The 19629-nt window shown below is 50.3% G+C and overlaps 1 protein-coding gene and 1 long non-coding RNA gene across 2 annotated transcripts; one reads left to right on the forward strand and one right to left on the reverse strand.

The window, feature by feature from the left end:
• The first annotated feature begins 3408 nt into the window (after positions 1–3408).
• Positions 3409–5915, forward strand: LOC132026177 (uncharacterized). Its single transcript, XR_009406815.1, has 3 exons — positions 3409–3488; positions 4091–4192; positions 5838–5915. It is a non-coding gene; the product is annotated as an uncharacterized LOC132026177 (long non-coding RNA).
• Positions 5916–8022: 2107 nt separating this feature from the next.
• CTSE (cathepsin E) lies at positions 8023–19184 on the reverse strand. The gene is made up of 9 exons (XM_059413271.1): positions 18997–19184; positions 18159–18315; positions 17490–17607; positions 16397–16515; positions 14051–14250; positions 13126–13248; positions 11799–11940; positions 11622–11720; positions 8023–8772 (listed from the first exon to the last, which is right to left on the reverse strand). The coding sequence occupies exons 1-9, from the start codon at positions 19065–19067 to the stop codon at positions 8608–8610; spliced, it is 1194 nt and encodes a 397-aa protein (XP_059269254.1). The 5' UTR covers positions 19068–19184; the 3' UTR covers positions 8023–8607.
• Between the last annotated feature and the right edge of the window lie 445 nt (positions 19185–19629).

The following is a 19629-nucleotide window of genomic DNA, read 5'->3' on the forward strand; positions in this document are numbered from 1 at the left end:
GTCCCTAACACCTTTGAAAGCCACCGACAGGCTTTAGTTCCCACTTTTTCTGTCCGCATGGATCAAGGGTCAGCAGCGTTCCTTCTCTTCCTCTGACACATGCCGCAGTGGAACATGGTGACCGGCCGCCTCTCCCCTGCAGGGGCGGCCCCGACCCTGCCTTCACGGAACTTCCTTCCTTCTTTCCTCTTGCTTGCGTTCATCCAGTCATCTGAGTATGTCCAGCCCTTTGTGGCACGAGACATGCACTTGATCAGTGGAAATAAGACACGGTACTGATAATGCTTTAAGAAATGCAGCTACGCGGGCGCCTGCTGGCTCAGTGGGTTAAGCCTCTGCCTTCGGCTCAGGTCATGATCTCAGGGTCCTGGGATCGAGCCCCGCTTCAGGCTCTCTGTTCAGCGAGGAGCCTGCTTCTCCCTCCCTCTCTGCCTGCCTCTCTGCCTACTTGTGTTCTCCATCTGTTGAATAAATAAATACAATCTTTAAAAAAATAAAAATAAAAAAAAGAAGTGCAGCTACGGAGTTGTGAGAATTTAGAGGATTTGGAGGAGGAGAAGGCTTTGTGGAAAGGAGGGATTGGAATTGGAGCTTGAAGGACGGGCAGGATATGACCATGCGCAGATTGCGACAAGCAGAGGAGGGAGTCAAGTTCAACGGAAGAAGTGATCGGTGGATGGAGGGAAGGAGGTGCCGACTGTCTGCGTGGCAGGAGAGAGTGCGGAGAGGAGGCTCCGAGTCAGGGCTGACCACGCAGGACAGCGATTTCAGTCTGGTTTCTCCAGGCACTGGCTCTTCCCTAGAATTTTAACAATTGTTGTCAAAGGGATGATTTTGCGGGAACTGCTCCTCTGTAAACAGGATAGAAGGGTTCCTTGGAGCAGAAGTGTGTGAGTGAGAACATGGGGACGGTTTGGATCCGGAGTAGAACAGGTGTGAGAGGAGGACAGGAGGTCAAACCGAGGCACGGCCCTAGAGAGCCCTCATCTCAGCTCGGATTCCATCAGCGTGCAGTGGGACCACTGGGGAGTCCAGCTGGGTTTCAGAAGTGTGTGTGGACAGAGGAGAGACCAAACTCAGAGCATCATGACGATCTTGAAATACACCTGGTGAAAGGTAATGACCAGGGATATGGCGACAAGGAAACAAGTTGTAGAGGCAGTTTTGTGACAGAACCAACATGGCAGGCAGGGTGCCTGGGTGACTCAGTCGTGAAGTGTCTGCCTTTGACTCAGGTCATGATCCTGGGGTCCTAGGATCGAGCCCCATATCAGGCTCTCTATTCACCGGGATGTCAGCTTCTCCCTCTGCTTGCCATTCCTCCTGCTTGTACTCTCTCTCTGTCAAATAAATAAATAAAATCTTAAAAAAAATACCACACAAAACAACCAACATGGCTGTCGTGAAGATTCAATCCCTGACTGTTGGGTCATTCAGCTGCTGTCACAGGGGTCCTTCCTGCCCAGCCAGCCCTGAGCCAGGTGTTACGTGTTCAGTGGGCAACAGGAAGTCTTTTTTTCCTTTTTAATAGACTTTATTTATTTATTTTTGAGAGAGAGAGAGAGAGAGCGCACGCATACATGTGAGTAGGGGAGGGACAGAGGGAGAGAGATTCCTAAGCAGACTCCGTACCCAGTACAGAGCCTGACCTAGGGCTCAATCCTGCAACTTGGAAATCATGACCTGAGCTGAAATCGAGAGTCAGATATTTAACTGTCTGAGCCACGCGGGCGCCCCACGCTCTCAGTAAACCTTAATTACCACAGGAGACGTGCTACAGGAGTAGGAAGGAGCGCGGGCAGATGGAGGGATGAGCTTGGGTCAGGCTCTGCTCCCTGAGCCTGCGGAACCGCGGGGATGCCGATGCCCTCGCTGAGAGTGGAAACAGAGAGCTGGGAAGGGGATATGGGAGCTTCTGTTTTGTCTAAACTGAGGCTGAGACACCAGCAGGACGTCTCTGTGGCACCAGGGACGTGTGGTGCTGGAAGGTCTGCCGGGGCGGGCTCTCCCTGTCTTGTGCATGCTTTTGTCCCCAGACCATGGCATAGTGGGGGGCGCATGCTCAGTGCTCGGCCCTGACCCCCCCCCCCCGACCCTACCCAGGCCCAGCCCCTGCCCCTCTTCTCACATCCCGCCAGAGCAATTCTGGTGATGGCTCTTGCTGTTTTCCCGTCTCAAATCCACCAGCGCAGCCACCGCAGGTCTCGGAGCCTGCAAGCAGGGCACCAGGGCAGGAGAAGCAGACACAGGGCTGCATCTGGGCTGGAAGATGGGCAGAGCCCCTGGCCCCCCAGCAGTTTCCTGGGGAGGCCAGAGACATCAGAAGTGCAGGGACTCCGTGCCCACGGGCAAGAATCTGACCGACAGGGACAGGAGAAAGCAGAAACCTGCAGAGAGTTCACGCTCACCCACCACCCTGCCACCTGGTCATGAGACCTTTCTGAGCTGCACCCAGTCCCCACGGCCTTGCAGCGATGCCTGGGGAAGCGAGCAGCACAGGAGCTTGCTGCAAATGTGGCTTCGGCTCGAGTCACCTTCCTGTACGTTTTCCTTCTCTCTCTTCCTCACTGCCCTTTGTCTGCTCTTGTTTCCTCCACATTGAACTTCCCAGTTAAATGTTAAATAGAAGCTTCTGACTCAAGAATGAAAAAAAAAAAAAAATTCCCTGTTAGGGAACTTGGGCCAGGATAGGGCTCCACAAATACGTGCTGGGTCCACGGGGGCGTTAGAGGGCTTGAACTCCGGCTCCACCACGCAGGGAACGACTGAAGACTGAACACTTCCCTGGAAAAAGTCAGACATTTACAAACCGTCTGCTTGGAAAGGTCGACATGGGGGTTGTGTCCGTGGCTCAGACCCGCGCAAGAGGCACCTCATCTCCTAAGGGAAGGGGAGAGACAGGAGAGAGACGAAGGCAGAGGAGGAACTGGAAACATGCTCACATTTGAGAAGCAGGAGAAAGAAAAAGATCCCAGCCGCAGGCCTGCAGAGGCAGACGCCACTGGTGTTCATTCAGCCCCCCCCACGTCAGGCCACCTGCAGATAACGTGTGGCCAGGGGTTACGGTTGAGCTGGTAGACAGAACTGACAACCAGACAGAGTTCCCGCCTTATGGAGCTTGAGTTGAATAGACGTGGGGGAGATGTCCTGCTGGTCCTTTCGCCTCCTTCAGATCTGCTGTGTCAGCGAGCTCGGCCACCCTCCTTGTGTCTGTGGGACACAAAGAATGACCCTGAGGTCCTAGGGCTGTGGGAACCACGAGACAGAAGGGATCCCCATTCTTGAGTTGTGCGACTCGTCCCTCGGACGGTTCACGTGAGAGAGACACTTTTACTGTGTCGAGGCACTGCGATTCGGGGTTTATCTGTTACAGTAGTTGGTGCTGCGTCATAACCTGGCGAGTGTTGGAAAAGCAAGAGGTGGATGGTGAAGCCGAGGAGCAGAAGCAAGGCCGAGGCCCGGCCTTGTGTGTCCTTCACACACCCCAGGTTTGTGGTCCGGGAGTAAGTTCTCCCATGTGTCTTTTCCCTCACCATCCCCGTGGGTACGATTCTTCTGGAAGAGCTGCCCAGCCAGGTGGCCGAGCCCTGCCCTCGAGCTTCACTTACAGAAGGGATCAGGCTTCACAGTCCTGAGACCTCTGACTCTCACCGCGAGACAGTCATCTGGTCACCCTCCTGTGGCAGATGCACGTGCCGGAGCTCCTCAGCCAAGAACACAGAAGCAGCAGGAAGAGACAGACGACAGGACATTGGGAAGGACAGAGGCAGGGTAGTCGGGGCGGTCTCAGCACTGTGGACTTGGGAGCTATCTCCCCGGGTGCCTGCCAGGCCCCAACGCCCGTCCTCCCTGTGGGGCCCCTCAACATCCAGCTTCCCAGGAGAGAGAGAGAGTCTGGTGGGCTGACTGAGGCCTGTGCCTGGAATGTGGATGCTAATGAAAGGACTGCCTGCCCACCAGCCTCCCACAGAACAGGAGAGGGACCTGGGAACAGGAGAGGGAACAGGAGAGAGCACCTCCAAAGAGGTGATGCCCAGCCCAGACACAACAGGTTCCCTGGAACCCTCACAGTGAGGTCTTTCTTCCACAGACAGGAAGAGGCTGTCTGGAGCGTCTTGGGATCAGCAACCGGAGCGTCTTGGGATCAGCAACCGTGGACTTGTTGGTAGCAAATGCGTTTTTATTTTAAAAGGTAACTATTATTGGAGGGAATGACCAAAATCTACCTGTCTTCCTTGCCCTGGAGACATCCTGAACTGACAGATACCTGGGCTTGGGGGAAGGGGAATAAATTAGAAGCAGAGGGGATGCCCGGCTGGCTGAGTCGGTGAAGTGGCTGCCTTCAGCTCGGGTCATGATCCCAGGGTCCTAGGATAGAGTCCTGTATCAGACTCCTTGCTCGACTGGGAACCTGCTTCTCTCTCTGCCTGCCTCTCCCCCTGCTTGTGCATGCATGCTCTTTCTGGCAAATAAATAAGTGAAACCTTAAAAAAAAAATTAGCAATGGGGATGAGGGGCCTGGAGACGTGGATTCTAATTTCACTATTACTTTTGACAAGTCATTTCATTATTTCATCACTCCAATTTCCTCATTTAGAGAACGGGGTAATAAGACCTGCTCTAATTTACAGATTTTTTTTTTTTTTTTGAGTGGGGAAAACAAAGAGAAAAAAGGGAAGAAGTACAAAATACCAAAAGCTCCTGAAAGGACTTCCATAAGCCGAAAATAAATACATAAGAGCCGCTGGTTAGTGACGCATCTGTTAGAGGTTGAATTGTGTTTCCCCCAAATACATGTTGAGTCATAAGCCCCAGTCCCTCATTTGGAAAGAGGGTCTTGGAACATGCAGTTAGTTAAGTTGAGATGAGCTCGTACTAGAGTAGGGAGGCCCTTAGCCAATAGAAGAGAAGAGAAGAGACAAAAAGACAGATGCACAAGGGACCACCCGGCAGAGACTGAGGTGTGGTCGCTGTAAGACAAGGAACATGAAGGGCTGTCAGCCCTCTCACGAAGCTTGGGAGAGGCAAGAAATATTCTCCCCTATGGGTTTCAGAGAGATAATGGCCCTGTTGAGCCCTTAATCTTGGATTTCTAGCTTCGGGAGCCTGTGAGCTGGTCCGTTCCTGTAGCTTTAAGCCACCCTGTTGTGGCACTGTTTCATGGAAGCTCCAGGGAACTGAATACACATCCTTTAACGGATTCCCAAGGTGCCGCAAAGCTTGGCCAAAGCTCTTGACCTACCACTGAGGAGAGGTTTGTGACCTAAGATCAGACATGGGACACGGGACAAGGACCCGAGTTTCAGGGGTAACAGCACGGATATGAGGGTCACAAAGAGCAAAGGTCAGGTTTGGGAAGCCCATGGGGCTAAGCTGGTGCCGAACCAGCAGAGTTTAGTCCACATGGATGGAAAGCATCACTTCTGCCTGGAGAGACAGCGCGCTCAGAGCAGAACTGGCTCTCGGCAGCCTCGGGCCTGCTCTCACTTCCTGCGGGCACAGAGCCAGCACCGCCCTCATGCCCCAGGCCTCCAGCACTCAGGCCCCAGGTCCGCAGGGACATGGAGGCACATGCAATCCATCGGGAGAGCCCGCTGCACGGAGATCGCGTTTAGGGAGCAAGCCTGCTGGGATGCTATGTGCCGGTGACCTCCCACATGGCTCTTGGGTGCTTGTTTTAGAGGCGTCATAAAGCTTTTTTGCTCTAGGCCCTTCTGCTCATGCTGAGTGTGGGTCTGGTCCCTGGGTGATGATGCGTGTTTACACATAGGCACTGTAGCTGTTGGATCCTCAGAATAACCCATGAGGTGGTTACTGTTAACATGCCCATTTTACAGATGAAGGAACTGAGGTGCGGAGCTCCCACAACTGGTATCGAGAAGCCAGCCCAGGCCTGTACGACTCCGGAGCCTGCAATTCTGACTGCTCTAGTATATTCCTTTGATAGTTTATTTGGATCAGGCTGTTCTGAATTAACTCTGGAAGTAATAATTTAGTAAAAAAAAAAAAAAATGAACAAAACCAAAAAAGTGTGTGTGTATATCTGTGAAGCTGGGATCACCATGACTTCATACTTTAAATATGAAGGGGGAGGGGAGCTAACATGATGAGCTAAGTCCTTCCATCCAGGAAAACCCATAGCTCTGGGAGGTGGGCATCTCAGAGACATGAAGTCACTAGCCAAGGTCACCAGATTGATCCGGGCAGGGCACAAATGTGAATCCAGGTTTAAGTTCAAATGCAAACCTGGTATGTCTTTCATGACCTCTGTGCCAAAAGTGACAGTTGGGATCTGTCCCACCGATCATAGAGTAACTCACTTAGTGCCTGGCACAAAATACTTATGGGATTGGGTTGGATTAAACCCAAATAAATCTAATGTTCATTAAGAGAGGATCTGATCAATAAATAGACACCGTGCAGATGTTCGAAGACGTTCCAAGAGCTGACTGTGCTGATGTGGAATCTGTTACATGAGCAGTTTAGACACAAGAGTGTGTAGCATCACCCCCCCCCCCAATTTTTGTTTATTCATTTGAGGGAGAGGGAGCACATGAAAGTGAGAGCATGAGCAGGGGATGCGGCAGAGGGAGAGGGAGCAGCAGACTCCTCAATGAACAGAGAGCCCGATGTGGGACTCGATCCCAAGACCCTGGGATCATGACCTGAGCTGAAGACAGATACTTAACTGACTGCGTCACACTGGCACCCCATGATTCCTTTTTTTTTTTTTTAAGATTTTATTTATTTATCAGAGAGAGATGGGGGCAGAGAGCAAGCACAGGCAGACAGAATGGCAGGCAGAGGCAGAGGGAGAAGCAGGCTCCCTGCCGAGCAAGGAGCCCGATGTGGGACTCGATCCCAGGACGCTGGGATCATGACCTGAGCCGAAGGCAGCTGCTTAACCAACTGAGCCACCCAGGCGTCCCCCATGATTCCTTTTTTTTGCAGGAAAAAAATAATTCCTTACCTATGGCTATCTCTGTGTATACAAAGTCTGCATAAAACAACTTCAAATTAATAATAATGCTTATCTTTGAGGGTTAGGATCATTGAGGACTTTCACTTCATTTTTAATAAGAAAATCCTTGAAGATAGTTGAATTTTGCAAAAAGCAAGAGCAAAAGGAAGGAAAAGAAAGTCATGTTGTTCCTGGTGACACTAGATCCCCCCAGAATAGATTCCACCATCCCACCAGGATGCAACTTGGACCTGGATTTACCAGGTCAGCTCCCTCAGGATGGGCCCTGTGGCCCCATCGGAGAAAAAGGTTCATTCAGAGCCCCTTTCTCCCCATAGCCACTCCTTGCACATTCTGAAATATTTTCATTTACAATAAACTTAAGAGCGCACAACCAGGAACCAGGATTCCTTGGGACTGTGCCTGGAACATCTTTTCATATTGGGGTCAAGTCAAAAGTTCACAGAAACTACCTTGAAAGGGCACCTTCTGGCTAAGTGTGGGGTGCTTTGAATATTGACAAGACTACAGTAAGTTGAAGCACACTCACTTTTCTGAAAGCCGGTAAATAAAGGGAAAAAGCCAAGTAAGCTTGCCTTTTCTATATGAACTATACCTAACAGTAAGCAAATAGTTGATGAACACATTTTTTTTTTTTTTTTAACAGAACAGCTCTGACCAAAACAAAACAAAACAAAAAAACCCAGGTGAAAAAAAATTAGAATTCGAAAAAAAATCTGTTTTGCAGCCCTAATGATAGTGTGGATCTCGGCCATGATAATTAGTGGTTGCTGAAATCTTTGGGTGAAATGCTGAAGGAAATCGCTCATGGATGGATGTGTGAGCCCAACAGCTCCCGAACCCACTCATCAGTCCTAACCTTGTGAGTAAAGAGGCTCTAGGCATGATCTGCCTCCTGATGGGCTGCTAGGGAATGTGCCCGGCACTGTGGCCAGGCTCTAGAGCCCACAGCCATTTTGTAGGAAAGATGGACTCAGAGAGCCACATCGCTGGACATCTCGGGCTTTCAACCTGCAAAATTCAGAATGCGGTCGACTAGAGACAGTTCAAATTTGAATTTTACTTGCATCCTGATACACACAAGTCACCGATAAAAATGACCCAACATTTCCCCGACAATGGGGGAACATCTGTACACCGATTGCCTATTTAAGAGTATTACAAGGATTTATGGATAAATCTTGGATGTGATGATTTATGATGTGATGCCAGGAATTTGCTTCCGGATAATGCAAGCAGGTGGGCTGGGGAAAGGAGAGGTGGCGGGTACTGATACAACAGGCCTGGCCACGTGCAGGTCATCTCTGTGTACAATCTTTGCTTGCGTACATGTCTGGAGGTTTCCAAAAGGCAATGTTAGCAACAATAGGAAGCATTACACCTTAATGTTTCCATCATGATGGCAGTGGAGGTGGGTGCACGCGGGTGTGTGTGAGGTGTGTGTGAAGTGTGTCAGTGTGTGCGTGTGTTCTTACTCTCTTTGGACCTAATTCAAGTTGCAGCTCTAGAACTGTAGCTTCCTGAAAATGACTTTTTGATCTTCCATGAAGGGTGCCCCAACCCAACGGGCGCAGCTGGATTTCCAAGGGGTGTCAGACACGCAGGCACAGGCACAAGGCTGTTACTTAGGGGACTGCCGGAGCCAGCCCAACACGGTTATTCCCACGATCAAAGACCGAGTAGAACTGCCGAATGAAGACATCTCCCAGGATCCAGAGGGGCCCAGCGGGAGGCTGGATGTCAAGCCCTTGAAAGCCGCTGCTGCAGAACTCCATTCCATCCACAAAGTCCTGGGGAGGGGAAGGAGGTGTAAGTGACGTAGAGGGAGAATAGGGAAGTAGGAGGGCTGTACTGTGTGGTAGTGGTGGTGACTATACCGAATGGCCTTGGACAGTCACAGTGTTGGCTCGTTTTGATCTTCCTCCTGCTCTACACCCCTCCACTTGTTTGCTCAGCAAAGTGTCTGCACAGTCTCATATATGTGGACCTGGGCTTCTAAGTTTTACAATTCTGAGACTAGTTCACCTCTCATACATGCCCCCTGCCTCCCATTTTACAACTGGAAAAAGCGAAACCTTATTGCATGACTGCAAGAGCAAAAGGGTTGGCTTTAAAAGATCTTGGTTTAAATTCCGATTTCTTTAGTTTCTAGGGAAGCGCAACTTCGTTTTTTAAGGAGAGAAATTACACAGCTGTTTTCTTGATGTTTCAGGCATCCAGTGTCCTGTGGAAAGAGTGTTACTTCCCCCAAACTTACTTTTCAGTTTGACAGAAACTTGGGGTCTACTAGGCAGGTGTGGTCTTTCCAACAACTCTTTGAGATTTGAGGTTGCTGATGAGTGTCTGGGAAGTTTACAGAGGGCTTAACGCACCTTCTGGGGAGGAAGGGGATGACCACGCAATGCTGTTACAGGATTCTTGGCTGACTGAGGGGGCTCTGAGTGAAATCTGCTGGGCACCACGCTGGGCAATGGGAAGGAAGTGGGGTGGGCAGGGACTCACACAGGGTGCAGGTGGGAGAGACTGGGGGTAATGGGGGGCCAGTGGGTATATAGGCTGATGAGCTTGGCACAGCTAGTGTCTAGCTCGTCCCCAGTGTGGTGTTCATAGTGGCATCTCCAGAATCCCTTTGTCGGAGAAGCTTAGGGGGCTTGACATGAAGCTGTGTTTTAAAGCAAAAATTTGTTTTCTTAGTAGTGCAATTGCTGGATCATAGGGTTGTCCTATCTGAGGACCCTCCATACTGTTTTCTAGAGTGGCTGCACCAGTTTGCAATCCCATCATCAGTGCAAGAGGATTCCCTTTTCTCCACATCTTCTCCAATGCCTGTTGTTTCTTGCCTTGTTGATTTTAGCCATTCTGGTATGTGTGAGGTAACATCTCATTGTAGTTTTGATTTGCATTTCCATGATGATCTGTGATGTTGAGCATCTTTTCATGTGTCTGTTGGCCAACTGGATGTCTTCTTTGGAGAAATATCTATTTGTGCCTTCTGCCCATTTTTAATTGAATTGTTTTTTGGGTGTTGAGTTTTATAAGTTCTTTATATATTTTGGATACTAACCCTTTATTGGATACATCATTTGCAAATATTTTCTCCCATTTTATAGACTGCCTTTTAGTTCCATTGATTGTTTCCTTTACCATGCAGAAATTTTTTACTTTGATGAGTTTCCAATAGTTTATTTTTGTTTTTTGTTCCCCCTTTGCCTCAGGAGACGTATCTAGAAAGAAGTTGCTGTGGCCAGTGTTAAAGAGGTTATTGTCTGTGTTCTCTTCTAGGATTTTTATGCAACTGCACTACTAAGTATTTATCCAAAGCATACAAACATACTAATTCAAAGAGATACATGCCCCCCGATGTTTATAGCAGCATTTTCCACAATAGACAATAGCCAAGTTGCAGAAACAGCCCAAGTGTCCACAGACTGATGAATGGATAAAGAAAATGTGGGATATATATATATAAATAGATGAATATTACTCAGTCATAAAAAGTCTTGCCATTTGCGATGTTGTGGATGGAGCTAGAGGGTAAAATGCTAAGCGAAGTCAGTCAGAGAAAGACAATTATGATATGATCACATTCACTTGTGGAATTTAAGAAAGAAAACAAATGAGCAAAGAGGAAAGGAGAGAGAGAAAGAGAGGTGAACTAAGAAACAGACTCTTAACTACGGAGAACAAACTGATGGTTACCAGAGGGGAGTTGGGTGGGGGGATGGGTGAGACAGGTGCTGAGGATGAAGGCGGGCACTTGTGTTGACTACTGGGTGGTATGGAAGTGGTGAGCCGCCATATTGTAACACCTGGATCTATTATTGCCCTGTATGTTAACTAACTGGAATTTAAATAAAAACTTTAAAAGAACATTTGTTTTCACTTGCACTGTCTTTATGCTTGGCGGCTTGGGGAAGGGGTTAATGGAGATCAAGGTATGGGGGGTAGTTAAGTCTCTGAAGTGTCTACACTTTAGCACCTCCATTCTGATGCAATCACCCTGGGCCTTTGGGTGACTTTCTGGTAAAGTCTGTATGTTGAGTGTCACCAAAGGACCGCATGTGACATTGAAAATCTGGGCCAACTGTCGTGTGAAGAGATCACAGGTTTCCCCCAGGAATTCTCTTTCTGGGGAATTCTACCTCTCCCTACAAACTTAGGAATCTACTGCAGTGAAAGACATTTACTTGTCTGAGGAGAATGTTCATCTGAATGCGATTACAACCTCATTCTGTCCCTCCTTCCCAAGTAGCTCTTATCTTGAGCCTCCTAACTTTCCGGGGCTCGATATCCTCATCCACAGAATGGGATAATAATATCCAATCCTACTGGGTGTTTGAGGGGCTAAAGTTTTGGCCGTTAAAAAGTCTACAATCCTGTCAGAATACGTCACTAAATGGCTTGTCCAAGGTTTGCTGCTGCTTCGTGGCAGGACGGGAACTGAGAGAGAATCAGCCTGGCCACCATCTTTCCACCACAGGCAGCTCTGTCTTTTCTGGAGGGAACGCCCCTTCAGTGCAGGAAAAGATGGGAGGGGGGCTCAGGGTAAATGCAGCCTGAGTGCAGGCGACTGAAAAGAGGAAGTGGTGGGCTGGTGGGGGAGGCCCTATGACTTGCAGAATAAGGAAACAGTTCTTACCAGCAGGGTATAGGCGGTTGGTTGGAGGGTGTAGGAGACGCCATTGATGGTGAAGGTGACATCCGGCATGACGTTGAGGTTGGCACACTCCACCCCGTACTAAAACACAACACAGAGGCCTTTAGAGGCCTTCCCCCTCTCCCGCTCCCGCCTCTTCCCTACCCAGCAGGCACGGACTTCTCCATCCATGGGTTCTGCTCCAATGGCCTTCTGCAGCTGCTTGATTTTGTCCGAGGGGCCTGTGATGAGGGAAGTCCCCGTGTCCACGATGGCCTGGCAGCCCTCGCTGCAGAACATCACGGCGCCTCCCACCTGGATTCTGAGGACAAAAGAAATGTCATCAGCCAACCCCTCACCCCGTCTCCACCCCATCAGTCCCCCTTCCCCTCAGCCATGGAGTTCCCCAGGCTCCCCAGTGGCTCTCACCCTCTGCCGGGCTCTCAAACATACAGTAATGATACCCAGTCTGATGGTCTCACCCATCAATATTGGTCAGTTTTTCTGTAACTGAGATCCATAACTGGAAATACATTTACTTTTAGACTCCGTACACATACACACACACACAATATAAAAATTTCACAAAATAGGGCTTAATCTTAGTATGTGAAGTGCACTCTGATATCTTCTATTTTATTCCATCTAATTAAAAATGTATGTCATGATCCCCTAAAATGAGACCATGACCCAGAAGTGGGTTAGCCCCGCTGGCTTGAAAAACCCTGAGCAGACAGTGAGCCCTGAGGCTTTCCACTGTTCTGTCCCTCGTGGCTCGCACAGGCTCTCACCTCACAGAAACATGTCCTTGGCAGAATTGAAGCGTGAATTGCATTTCTTTAAATTCCTGCATTATCTGACACAGTGCTCAGTATGTGACGGGCATCTGGTCCCATGTCCCTGATTGCTCCATGCCCCCCCCCACCAATGTCTGCATGTATGTAAGTCAAGGTCCAGTCCAGGCCACCTCCTCTGGGAAACCCCTGCTTGAGCAGAATAGGAGCTGTCCCGCCCCGTCTGCTGGGCCACTTTGGCGGTCTTTCAGACCACTGACCACCATGCATTTCACGATGGTAGTGGGACGTGTGTGTGTGTGTGTGTGTGTGTGCGTGTGTGTGTGATCTTCCGGACATACTTCGTGGAGGCAAAATCTGAGTCTGGTTCATTCCTGCACCCCGTGTCACCCACTCCAGGCCTTGTGTGTGAATTAATGTGAAACGAGCCTCGGATAATTGGCGGAGGGTTTGTATTTATCGTGTTGACTTGAGGGCGCAGCACGTGGACCAGGAGGGAAGCTGAGAGGTGGTACCACATACCCATTGGCCTGGCAACCGCGGCCCCCTCCTGCACCTCCACATTTCCAGCCCCATGCGGCGAGCGCCCCCGCCCCCCGCTCCTCTCCTGGGGACCAGCACGCTGATTCAGGTCAACTCACTGAACCCGATTTGCCTCGAGCCCGTCTTGAGTTCTTGCCTCGTACCGTAACTACGTTGGGGAGAATACTCACGCATCCAGGGCAATCTGCCAGTAGCCTTGCTTGGTGACAGGGACCCAGTTCAGATTCCCAGAAAAATGGGAGTGGTCATAGCCTCCAAAAATGAGTTCGCTCCCCGCACCGCCTTCTGGGTCACTACACGGAAAGAAAGGCAGATCGTCGGGGAAGGGCCGTTGGGATAGTGTGGGAACAAGCTGGTCGCCTACCTCAAGCATCTAGACAGGCAGAAATATCAGCCCGGGCTTTGAGATCAGGGCTCCTGATTACTGCAAGTTGATTAATCTGGGCCTTTTTGAGCAAAAGGTTGAAGTATAAGAAATAGCTCTGCCTGATCGCTGGTGGACGTCTTCTTGTTTCTTTGATAAAAGGGCAAGGGAGGAAATAGATGGGGACCGCTGCTCTGTCATGCAGAACCAAGGCTAGGACCACTGGGGTGTGCACACACCACGTGACTTACATGCTCCCCGCCCCCCCACAAAAGCCTTTTCCCCTAAGTATCTTTCCCACTTTTGTTTTGATGGTGCCTGGAGTTTCCGTATGACTCATCCCAGCGACCCAAGGTAAGGAAGACTTCATGGGAATGCAACATGACTGACTAGAGCTGGAAAATCTATTTACTTTCCTTGGTGCTCCCGGTGCCTGGCACTGTGGTCGGCATGTAATAGGGACTTGATAAATATTTATTCACTGCACAAACAAAGAGCCAATCCCAGAGATTCCTCCCATTGGCTCAGTGCACTACAGTTTACAAAGTAAGGCAAACCTCGTTTCTTCAATGCCCAGAGAGGGCAAGCCCAAGGTCACGCAGCTGGTAATAGGAGAAGCAAGGGACCCACGCCAGGCGTCTGACTGCAAATGCTGATGCTCCCTTGGCTGCACCATGTTATCTCCCTGGGGTTGTCACTGAACTTCACCTTGGTGGGCTTGACGGGCCTACCTGCTCATGTACACGGAAAACATGGGTATATCCACCAGGTTCTGCGCCATCATGTTGTCGAACACCGGGGTCACCCCTCCCACAGCCAAGGAGGGGTAGCCCAGGCCCAGAATGCCATCAAACTCCGCGTTCACAAAGGTCTGGCCGGGCTCCGTGACGCTCTCTCCAAATTGCTGTCCGACCACAACCAGTCCTTCCACCTGACGGGAGAGAGCCCGAAAGAAAACTGCACGGGAGTTCTCCGGCACAGTCTCAGATTCCCGGATTCTCCCTCTGGTCTGAAGCGCATTCTTCCCCCACCCAGCTTCCCTTGATTACATGAGCCCAGGGGTTTCACCACGTTCCCACACCCTCAATGTTCTTTATGTAAACTTTTTTTTTTTTTAAATTGAAGTTTAGGGGTGCCTGGGTGCCTCAGTGGGTTAAGCCTCTGCCTTCGGCTCAGGTCGTGATCTCAGGGTTCTGGGATGGAGCCCCGCATCGGGCTCTCTGCTCAGTGGGGAGTCTGCGCCCCCCCATCCCCCCGCTCCACCTGCCTCTCTCTGTGTACTTGTGATCTCTCTCTCTCAAGTAAATAAAATCTTTTTAAAAAAATATAAGTTTAGGGGTGCCTGGGTGGCTCAGTGGGTTAAGCCGCTGCCTTCGGCTCAGGTCATGATCTCAGGGTCCTGGGATCGAGTCCTGCATCGGGCTCTCTGCTCAGCAGGGAGCCTGCTTCCCTCTCTCTCTCTCTGCCTGCCTCTCCAACTACTTGTGATTTCTCTCTGTCAAATAAATAAATAAAATCTTTAAAAATATATATATATATATAAGTTTAATGCAGAAATCCTAAGTGTATAGTTCGGTGAGTTTTCACAAACTCACCCTGGTCAGCGAGCTCCCAGACCAGAAGCCGCTTTAGGCATGCTGCTAACTGGTTGTACCTTTTCTCAAAAACACCCGTCTGCTGGCTTCCAGGTACTATGTTGTAATCTCGTTCACTGTCAGTATCCCATGGTATGAATACACTGTCATTATCCATTCTACCACTGTTGGGAATTTGGGTTGTTTCCTGTTTAGACTATGGCTAACAGTGCTGCCTGGACATGTCCTCTGGTGGACACGTGCGCAGACCTCTGTTGGACATATCCATGCCTAGAGGTAAAACATCTACAGTGTATTGTAAGTTTGATAATGTGTGAGGTCAGAGTCAAGATTTTTTTTTTTTAACTTTAATTTTAGTTTAATTTAACTATGTGGCTATCCAAAGGACCTTGCACTGTATTTAATAAATACACTCTCATTTCCTCCCCTGCAGTTTTCATGGTCAACAGAATTCAGAGTAGTTTCTGAATTTTCCATTTTGTTCCTTTTGTCCTTTGGCTTACCTTGCGCCAATACCACACTGCCTCGATTACTACAGCTTTAAAGTAAGCCTTGATATTTGTAGTGTTTTCCTTCATCTAGGCTGTCTTGGCGTATTATGTATCCACATACATTTTAGAATTAGCTCATCAATTTCTAATAAAAATCATTATTGTTTTGACCGAGGTGACATTAAAACATATAAGTGGATTTGAAAAAGTTTGACTTGTCTATAATACTGGGTCATGAAATACTTAGTCATTTTCAATTTATGTAGGTCTTCCTTAATTTCACTCACTAATGTTTTGCAGTTTTTAGAGTGAAGATCTTGCACATTTTTTGGGTTAAGTTTACTTGTAGGTATTTGATGTTTCTGATGTAATCACAAATGTCTCTGAAATCTATTTTCCATTTGTTTTTCCCTGATATTCAGAAATAGAAATGATTTTGTTAATCTAGTATTCAGCAATTTTGCTAAATAATTATTAAACCCAAAGGGTCTGTACATATTTTCGGACTTTTTACATATAGCACCTTGTTATATGTGAATAATGACAATAGAGTTTCTTCTTTTACAATCTTAAGGCCCCTAGTTTCTATTTTCTCGCCTTACTGCACTGAGAGCATCTTTGACTCATTCTTCTTCTTTTCTTCTTCTCCTTCTTCAGGCTTCCCTCTCCTTCTTCCCTCTAATTCCGCCCTCTTCTTCCTTCCTCTCCTTCCTTCTTGCCTTAACTCATTCCCTGTGCACCGTATCTCGGTGGAATTTGTCCTTGCTGCCACTCTAGAACCCAGGACCCTGAGCACACTGGCCCGCAGCCATGATCTCAAGCAGGAAGCACTACTCCCGCCTGGCCAGGCTTCTCCCTTTCCCTGGAAGCCAGTTCCTTGTTTCCACCTCTTCCTGAGGCAGATCTGAATGTGTTCCCCTAATGGCTCTGAAGAATATTCTGTTTCCCAAGCTTCTGTCCAAAAGAGAAGAGATGAAGGAATTGTACTCACATTGACTTGGTCAGCTCCGAGGATTCCAGACAAGCTCCCGGTCCCATACTGAATGGAGAAATGACTCCCCAGTGTGCTGTATGTACTGGACTGGGAAGGGTAGAACCTGGTGTGTGTCTCTGGAAAAGCAAGGATGCTGCTGTTGCCTGGGCTGCCAGCTCACTCCCTTTTTCCTGCCCTGATACCCCACAGATGCAAGCTCTCTTCCCTCAACTCCCAAGATGGAGTGGAGGCCTCTAGAAAGGTTGGCCATGACCCACCTTAGTTAGTTACTTGTAGGCCACATGTGGTGGCCTAATCAGAGACCAACTAGTCATCTCTGGGCAAACATGACCACCCACAGTGACCTCATGAGGCACACTGAGATAAGTGTCCTGTATCAGATGCCAGCAGAAGTCTCTGTCGACTAGTGTGGTTCCAAGCCTGACATTCAAAAGAAACCCAGGGGTAAACAAACCCCACTCTAGGCAACGATTCTCAACTCCTTGCTTAGCCTGCAGACACCTAATCCTGAGGTTTTCCGAGACATCGTGTCTCTAGAACTTATCCAGAATAGACTAGGGCATCTGTCTTTAGCTCTACCCTTTCCAATGCTAACAAAGACGCCCGAGTTACCTCTGGGCCAATGGACCCACCCCTATATTGTGCTCCACCAGTCAAACCTCTGATATCCTGGGATGGGCCACCAAACCCTCTTGAAGCAGGTGAATAGGCAGCCTTGGAACCCAGCCCACCTACCTGCCCAGAAACAGGCATTTGAATGGCACTCTCCCTACCCCCAACATTCTTTTGGGTGTTCCAAAGAGAGTGAGTCATTGTGTATTCAAAGATTTGTACTGAGTTTGTATTTTCAGTGGCTGAGTTTTCTCCTATTAATTCTGATCTGTATGAGAGTTGCTAGCTTGGCTAGCAGTCAATTTTAGCTCTCTCCCTGGCCCAGCACTGTCTCTACCAGAGGCACTGCCCGGGCAGACTCGAGGTGGAGAGGGGAAGGTGGTGTGGCATGCATGCCAGTTTCTGGAAGTAAGGGCCCCTCCCCCAGAGTGCCAGACCCCAGCTGCCATTCCCTGCTGGGGCTCCCGGCCCTACTTACTGCAGGCTGGGCTGGTGCAGTACACAGAGGGGACCCAGAGGTTGGAGGAGCCAGTGTCGAAGATGACTGTGAAGTTTTGCGGCGGAGAGCCGACGGAGATGGTGCCGAAGTATTCCATCTGCAGGGGAGGGAGGGAAGGCAGCAGAGGGTGGGCGTGGGAAAGGGGAAGGTGCTCTCCAGGGGGCCTTGGGAGAGCTCTCTGGGACCAGAGCCTGGGTTAGCACGGACTGGAGCTCACAGAGCCTGGGGAGTGGCAACGGAAGGTAGGAGGAGCAGACACAGGGGACATCAAGTCTCCTGCACTTCTTTAGCTCTCATTCGCATTATTTCTCTTAATTGCTTTATGAGCAAGACCGAGGACTTGTAATGCCTTTGTTCTACAATCAGGGAGTGGAAGCTCATGAAAGTTAAATCATTTGGCCAAGGACACAGAGCAGGACCCTTCTGTTTGGGAGACCTTTTCTTCTGCAGAGAGCTCTGCCCATTTGGACGCATCGGGGCTTGCTCGGTCATATCCACGGGGACACAGGGGGTCGGTCCCTATGGGTTATCCTAGAAGAGAAATCCTCCCTGGCCTTCAGTGTCACTGACCTGACACTGGCCATGCCCAGGGGCCAAGCCATCCCCCCCTCTCCCCCTTCCCCAGCCCCTGCCCCAGGAGTGCCTCACATCCAAGTAGTTGATGAGGGGCTCGTTGGCATCCTGGTTCATTGCGCAGGACTCAGTGAACTGGATCATATCCAAATTCTGGGATTTCCAGAACTCAGAGAGCTGGCCCCGTGCCCGCAGCTTCTTCCGGAGGGACTGTCGCCTCTTGAGGGGCACCCTGAGGACAGAGCCCATGTGAGACACAGGTGCAGCTCTGCCTCAGACCCTCCCCCTCCCTACCCCATTCTTCCAGAGGTAAACAGGGAAATTACACAGGAGGAGGTCTGCAAGGCAGCAGAGTTGCCAGAATTGGCCACAGTTTGGCCAGAATTCGTGCCCTCTCTGCCCCTGGCCTATCAGTCTTGTTTCTGCTCCTTAAGAGTCTTAGAACCTTAGACTTGAAGTGGCCCCTCCCTCTCAGACATGAGCTCTTCGAGGCCGTCTAGGAAAATGGTCCGCGTTGTGTGTGAACCTCTTAAAGGATTGATTTAAAGGGAGAGAAAGACTCCTGGGGGCAGCCACGGTCATTCCCTCGGGGATATGCTCGGTCCTTCGAGCCCCCAACCCCAGCAGCAGGCTCCCGCTCTCCACTAGTGTGAGAAGCTCCCTGGGGCTTGGCCAGGGAGTTCCGTCAGAGGTCGCGGCAGAGGGATGGTTTGTCATGGGCTAGAGGTCAAGGCCAACACAGGACGGCCGCTTCCCCCAGCCCTTCGTTCTCCTCTTTATTTCCCCGTCAGCTTTTCTCTAGGGTAGCCCTAAGCTCGGGCGCAGGCAGCAGCGCCCGCTGGACTGGATCTGGGGACGGGCTTGGGGGATGGTGGGTCTGGGGACAGACAGGGTGCTGGGGACGTGGCCTCACCTGTGGAGCCGCTGTTGAGCCAGCCCCAAGTCCAAGAGCACCAGCAGCAAAAGAATGAGTGTCTTCATCATGGGCCCTGCCGGCAGCTTCCTCCTTGCTCGGCCGTGGCCTTCCCCGGTCCCTCTCCTTTCCTCTCTCCCGCAAGCCAGCGGGGACGAATCGCGCGAACTCTCGGATCTGATCTGCCCTGCCCAACCCAGCCTGAGGACCCAATGATAAGGCCTCTTGCGTCAATGGCCAGGCCCAGAGCAAACAGAGCGAGCATGACGGGGTGTTTCCCTTCCTCCCCTCCGCCCCCCTTTCCCTCCTGCAGGGGCCGGGGCGCAGGCTTCGTGGGTCTGGGGTGGGACTTGGGGGTCTGCGCACCCTCTAAGAGAAGGATGGCGGCGCAGGTTCAGCTTCTCCCAGAATTTTGGGTGTCCTCTCCTGGCCCCTAGAAACCCTGTGATTATGACTTGGGAGAGCCCTGGGCCACGGACGCCGGGACCCCTCCGCTTACGTGTCACCACGACTGGTCTGGCTGAGGACTCCTGTGGGGTTGGAAGCCTGGTCGTCACCTGTGGGACAGGTCCTAACTCAGAATACCATCAATCAGGTCTCTCCCCTCATTCCCTCAGGAGCCTCCAGGGCGGT

This window comes from Mustela nigripes, chromosome 10 (genome assembly GCF_022355385.1).
Source record: "Mustela nigripes isolate SB6536 chromosome 10, MUSNIG.SB6536, whole genome shotgun sequence".
Lineage (NCBI taxonomy): Eukaryota > Metazoa > Chordata > Mammalia > Carnivora > Mustelidae > Mustela > Mustela nigripes.

Coding starts and splice junctions, on each gene's coding strand:
- CTSE (XM_059413271.1), bottom strand. CDS start 19,067: ATGATGAAGACACTCATTCTTTTGCTGCTGGTGCTCTTGGACTTGGGG. Junction 13,249..14,050: donor TTTTCCGTGTACATGAGCAG/GTAGGCCCGTCA, acceptor CTTTCCGTGTAG/TGACCCAGAAGGCGGTGCGG. Junction 11,941..13,125: donor TGGCAGATTGCCCTGGATGC/GTGAGTATTCTC, acceptor TTTTGTCCTCAG/AATCCAGGTGGGAGGCGCCG.